This window comes from Galeopterus variegatus, unplaced genomic scaffold, assembly GCF_000696425.1.
Source record: "Galeopterus variegatus unplaced genomic scaffold, G_variegatus-3.0.2 Scaffold366, whole genome shotgun sequence".
Lineage (NCBI taxonomy): Eukaryota > Metazoa > Chordata > Mammalia > Dermoptera > Cynocephalidae > Galeopterus > Galeopterus variegatus.
Window position 1 is genome coordinate 469916 of NW_007726477.1, and position 6292 is coordinate 476207.

At 47.3% G+C, this 6292-nt stretch overlaps 1 protein-coding gene across 3 annotated transcripts in view; it reads left to right on the top strand.

The window, feature by feature from the left end:
* The first annotated feature begins 454 nt into the window (after positions 1-454).
* Positions 455-6292, top strand: part of METTL21A (methyltransferase like 21A) — a 19467-nt gene continuing 13629 nt past the window's right edge. Inside the window, exons 1-3 of one of the 3 annotated variants that reach the window (XM_008568012.1) lie at positions 455-561; positions 2316-2491; positions 4342-4453. In XM_008568012.1, coding sequence (XP_008566234.1) covers positions 2345-2491; positions 4342-4453 — 259 coding nt within the window. In that variant the 5' untranslated portion in view covers positions 455-561; positions 2316-2344. Of the gene's footprint in view, positions 562-794; positions 909-1491; positions 1532-2315; positions 2492-4341; positions 4454-6292 lie in introns of those variants that run through there. The other 2 variants (XM_008568014.1, XM_008568013.1) reach the window with 2 other exon arrangements.

Below are 6292 nucleotides of genomic sequence, written 5' to 3' on the forward strand. Positions count from 1 at the left end.
GGCCAATATCCTATGTTAGTAGAGCACTGGAGAGACTTGGAAAGGTTTTGTCTTGGTTTTTAAAGTCACGTGTGATTTCAGTAGGAAAAATGGAGTACAGGGAGAAGAAATGGAGGGGGCCAAAACCTCTGTGCTAGGATGAGGAGTCGGGGGATTCAGGGAGGCCTAGCAATTACAGCCCATTTAAAGTGTGAGAGGCAGAATTAAACTTTCGAGGTTTCTCTGGCCCCAAAGCCCTTAGATACTTTTTTAAAAAAAAAACTTTTTACTTGTTTATTTTTTCTCATACTCTTTCTTGTGCTAATGGTAGCTTCCCAAAGAAAAGGGACAAAGAGAAAATAAGGGGGAAAGGAGGTTTAAAAAAAGGAAAGTTGAGAGGCAGAACAGCTCAGAGCAGCAGAGGAGGTAAGAGAGACAGGAGATACTGAAAGAAAAAAGAGGAAGAGAAGACTAAAAAAGAAAAAAAAAAAAAGGTAAAAGACCCTCACCCTCGCTGGTGGTCTTCCAAATTCACTCCGGAAGTCCCCTTCGCAGCCGCAGGCCGCAGCCTTGTGTTGGAAGGTAAGGAAACGCGGAGAGGCCGGACATGCCGCCCGCGGCCGCGAGAGGCCAGGAGGCTCCCCGCTCCCCGGCACCAATGCTCGGGCCTCACCCAGCTGAGCCTGTCGGGTGTCCGGGGCTGACGGTGACCGTAAGGGCTGCGGCGGGGCGGGCCCGGGGGCAGGGTCCGGGAAGAAAAGCAAACCTTCCCCGAGAGAACGAAGCCGGCCCGCGCCGTCCCACTCCCGGGTGCTCACTCCAGCTGCAAGCCCCTTTCACGCCCAGCACAGGTGGGCCAAGGCAGGCGCGCTAACCGTCTGCCCCAGGAGGATGAGGAGGGGACACTGGCCTCCGCTGCAACCGCCTAGGTAAGGGTCCGGGGCGACCGCGCGTCCCTCGCCCGACCATTTTAAAATCCAAGCCCAGGCGCCATGTGCCCACTTAAGTTGCGTAGGGCTTGGTGACTTTGTCACCAGGCGGGCGACTACACCGTCTCGGTCTCCACTTTGGAGACGCATGCGTGACCACGCATTTTTCGGGGCAAACTTTCTCTTTCACCCGCTAACTGGCCACAGTTAAAACTAGAATCCAAAGAAGCAAATCGCGCGGGCGAGAGAGCACGCCCACAGGCCAGAGAGTGGCGGGCGGCAGAGAGCGCGCCCGGCGGCAGCAGAGCACACGCAGTGGATGGTGGGCGGGTGCCCCTCACCCGCCGCCGGGGCGCCCGGGCCCTCTCTGCGTCCCACCGCTTGCTCGGCACTTGGCTCCCCTTCCCACACCCAGTGTTCCCATAACACCTCGGGCCCCCACGCAGGACAGCCAGGGAGTCCCCTCCGCACCGCGCCACGCCACGCCCCCGGCGCGCGCTGAGCTCCTGTCGGGGGAGGGGCGGGGCGCCCGACTCCGGCGCTCCGGCTTACGGCAGCTCGTTTCCGCCTCCTGCGTCGGGGCGGGGCCAGCGTAGCGCGCGACGCGGGCCGCCTTCCGAACCGTAAGTACCAGCGTGACTGCACCTCTGTCCCGAGTGGCTGGAGGGCCCTGCTTCGGGGAGTGCTGGGTGCGCCTCGCCCTCCGCCCGGTGGCTCCCTGCGCTCGGGGGCCGGCGGGAAATAAGGGCGCGCTTGTCGGCCTTTAGAGGGGTGGGCGAGGGCAGGCTTAGGGGGGCCTCGTGGAGGCCTTCGATCTCCGGACACCGAGTCCGCCCCGCACCCGGGCCCCGCTGTCCCCGCGAGCGACTCGGAGACCACGGGTCGAGGAGATGGAACAGCGGTGGCCGTGTGTGTCCGGCTGGTGTCAGAAGGCAGGATAGTCAGTCAGGCCGTTACCACCCAGTCAGTGCAGCGTCGCTTCCATTGTTGCTACTGCAGAACTCACCGACCTGGGGGAAGACCGGCAGCTCTGCAGTCAAGGCGGGTCCGGGCGGTTAGAAAGTTCCTTCTCCTCAGCTGCTCCGGGACCCTGGTGGGTCACCGCCGCCTCTCACTCCGCTGTGCAGCTCCGAAGCACGGAGTGGTAACAGTGGAGTGTGTTGGGCATCCTGCAGGAGTTGAAAGGTTCTGCCCCAAACATCCATTGGTACTAATTCAGAGCCGAATTTCATTTCCCATAAGACTCGGAGGAAGAGCCACGCAAAAGGATTTACACAAAGGCTTCCCACACCTGTTTCTTTCATCTTCTTTCTGACGTGTAAAACAACCTTAGAAAGCATTTGGAGTTACTTAAGAGATAATAAATCTTCTGGCCAGAGCGTGACCCAGGATTCTTTTGCACGACAGGTCCGAGCAGAGGACTGGGTGTGGGCAAGATGGCCCTGGTGCCGTATGAGGAGACCGCGGGAATGGGGTTGCAGAAATTCCACAAGCCTCTTGCCACCTTCTCCTTTGCAAACCACACGATCCAGATCCGCCAGGACTGGAGGCATTTGGGAGTCGCAGCAGTGGTTTGGGATGCGGTAAGTAAGCCGTGGGTTGGGGGTTCTGAAAGCATCTACACTTGATTATAAGACTGGTCGTTACTTTTTTAAAAAAATAACAGCCTTATTGAGATATGATTCACATACCATACCCTTCACCTGTTTAAAGTACACAATATAGTGGGTTTTTTAGAAAGTAAATTTAGAGTAGTGCAACTTGTCACCACCTCGATTTTAAAACATTTTCATCACCTCCCTCCCAAACTCCTATCCCTTACTAGTCACTGCCCCTGACCTCCCACATGGTTTGCATTTTAAAGGTGAATAAATGAGTGCTGAGGGAAGTTAAAGGACTTGCCAGTAATAACCCAGTGAATAAGAAAGAACACTGGATGGAAAGCAGGAGTCCCTGACGGCAATGGACGCTGTTTAAGTTAGTCTTTAAAATATTGCACAAAGAGAAATAGCCAGGCATAGAAAGAGATATATACCCCATCTCCTCACTCATAAGTGGGAGCTTAAATAAATAAATAAGGAAAGAAAAAAACAGCAATCACAATAATAAATTGAACTTTCAGAGGAGAGAGCAGAACTATGCTTACTAGAGGTGGGAAAGTGGTAGGGAGAGGGAGGTTAGCGAGAAATTGGTTAATGGACACAAAGAATGATGACGTTTTGTAATGATGAATATGCTAATTATTCTGATTTGATCACATCGTATGTAAGTATTGATAGTCAACTCTGTACCCCACAAATATGTATAATAAGTTGTATTTTAATAAAAAATACTATATTTAATAAAAAAATAAAATATTGCACAAAGAATATTGTAAAGTGAGAAAGCCCAAAATGAAGTCATGTGTTTTCTTTTAAGTTTTCCATAGTTGTAATGGTTGCAAAATTATAATTGTTCTGTTACCTCTTCCTCTCCTAGCACTGTTCTGTCTGCTTGAGGACAGTGACTTGTGCCCTCAGCATCTAGTGCCACACCTAGGACTCAGTGGGATCTCAATTAGTATTGAATAAATGATTGGCATATATGCAGTTTTACAGTGTTAACATTGCATTAGGGATGTTAGAGAAATCTTTAGGAAAAAAACCTTAATATGTTCGAACCTAGTAATACCACTTCTAGCAATCCACTCCAAGGTAACTATATGAAAATTATTCCCATAATGAGTAATAAAGATTAATAATGAGGAATGGGAAACCTCCTAAATGCTCACCAAGAAAAGGAATTGTCAGTTGTTCTCATAGTATGTGGCTATCAAAAACAAAGTATAGTTAAAAAATTATGTTACTATTATACAATTTTTATAGGATGGTAAACAAATGCTAACTCACACATTAAGTGTCTAGAACTTTTGCCAAAACTTATACTCAAAACATATGGTAAGGGCCTCTATGGGGCGGTGACCGTGAGTGACACAGCTCAGGGAGCCTTAGGCACTGCACTGCTTTTTTCCTCTGGGTGAAGTTGTGGCATTGCTGACCTGAGCTTGGTTTAGGAACTGGACAGTCCCTTAAACAAAAATCACAGAAATTGTTTATGTCCTTTCTTCCAGAATAGTTTTGTAAACCTCAAGTGTAAAAGTGCTGTGACACAGTAAAAAATTAAACTTCCCAGATTCAGCAGGACCCTGTCTTGGTGGGGGCAGTGTCACTGACCACTGCTGTGGGACTTTGGGTACACTGTGTCTGTGCTTGCTCTAGGAGGTTACCTTATAGCAGCAGCTAAGTTGCTGTGTGTGTTGTGAAACTAGGAATCGAACTTTGCAGCGTGAGAGGAGGTATGCGGTCTCTTCCTGCTGGTGCGTAGCCAACCTGAACCCTGCAGCTCCTAGAATGCTTGTTGACCTTAATCATAATCACATTGTTTTTTGACTCAGGCCATCGTTCTTTCCACATACCTGGAGATGGGAGCTGTGGAGCTCAGGGGCTGCTCTGCTGTGGAGCTGGGTGCTGGCACAGGGCTGGTGGGCATAGTTGCTGCACTTTTGGGTGAGTGTGATGCATTTGCTCATGCTTTAGTGAGCAGAACTTGTTGACAGGTGCATTTGCTGTTTTCTTAGCACAAAATTGATTGTTGGTTTTCCCCTTACTGAGGTATTTTTCCCCCTGTACTTATGAGCTGTGGGCCAACTACTGGTGCTCTTAACTCCAGTAAGGCTAATGGGTAATTTATTTTCTTTCTTGTGCTGTTACTTATACTTTTCAAGGTAAATTGTTTTGCCCCCTTCAATTTTATGATGCCAATAATGTGATCTTAAGGCAACTTTGATTTCAAGGAAAATACCAGTTTTTTACAGTTTAAAGTGCTTTCTTCCCCGTACACTATCAGATTTAACTCTGTGAGGTAGGTAGAGCAGATAGTCTCTTTTCTTCATTGCTGAGCAAACTTTGCTGGTTTTTCTCTTCTGGGAGGGGTCAGCCCCACTATAGTTTATACTGAAATACTACATTTAAAAATTATATTAACAGTATACAGTTCTGAATTGATGTCCAGGTTTGTCATCTTTTGTTTGGTATACAGATGTTAATTTAGCATTTTTAAGCTCCATTATTATCTTTATTATTCACTGTTGACTCCTTTCTACAACTTGTGACTCATATAGTTGAACTGTCCAATGGTGAGGACATCCTAGACAAGCTTCTAGGATACTGTGTATGATATTCACCATGTCACTATTGTCAGCTGGGGCTCTTGTTAAAATGCAGTTTCTGATTCAGTAAGTCTGTTGTGGGGCCTGAGAGCCTGTATTTCTGTCAAGCTCCCAGTGATGAGGATTCTGATACTGCTGGTTCTCAGGCCACACATTGGTAGTAGGGATCTAGGAATCCAGAGCATTTTGAACTCAGATATTGTCTACAGATATTTGAGGACCTGCTAAAGCCCCTCTTTTGTTCTGCACTTTTCCCAGCAACTCATTTCTTTTTCAGTATTCCTTTTTCTGTCAGGTATTGCTTTCCAAAATTTGGTGGGGAGCATGGGCCAGGGTGGTGGTTAAAAGTATACATAAATTGATTTAAGTTTCCATCTGTCTAAAACCACAGCTCTTAAGTCATTGATGAGGCCCTTGCTGGTACACTGTCTTTTATCCTCCTCAGGTTAGGCTTTATAACCTCACCATGTATATCAGGTATTTTAATTTTTGTTTTTCAAGTGAAACTGGGGTTCCAGGTGATTTAAGCCACTTTCTGAAGTCCTGATCAGTGGAGATCTGGTACTCAAAACCAGGTTTGTCAGACACAGCAGCCCAAGTTATTTTCTTTTTATGATACCAACTTCCCTCTCTGCTGATATGAGAGGAGTTAACGAGAAGGGGAAATAAATTCCTTCTGTTTCCTCCTAAGAACAAGGGCTTTGTACAAAACTTTATTGGCTGGTATAGAGACATGTTTGTGTAGTAAAGTGCATAGGTTTAGTTATACCTGGTTTCAACACCTCTTTTAACTCTTACTACTTGTGTGACTTTGGGCAAGTTGCTTAGCCTCTAAAATTTGATTTTCCCATATGTAAAATGAGGATAATAATAATATTTATGCTACAGTGAGGATCAAATGAGATGGTGCATAGAAACCTGTTAGTTCATTGACTGACACAAAGGAAATGTTCTGTGAGTAGAAAAATACTATTCTGAGTATTTTTTTCTGACCTAGAAATCTGGATCTGTGGAGTTGGGAAAGTCAGGATAAGACATTTCAAATATGTACTATCACAGAGCAAGGGATTAGTGTTGTTGCCACAGAAGACTTGGTTGGTTCTAACAGCGTACAATGTTCTTGTGACCAGGTGGTATGTGCTTCATGGCCCAGCCTCACTGTCCCCCCCCCCCCCTT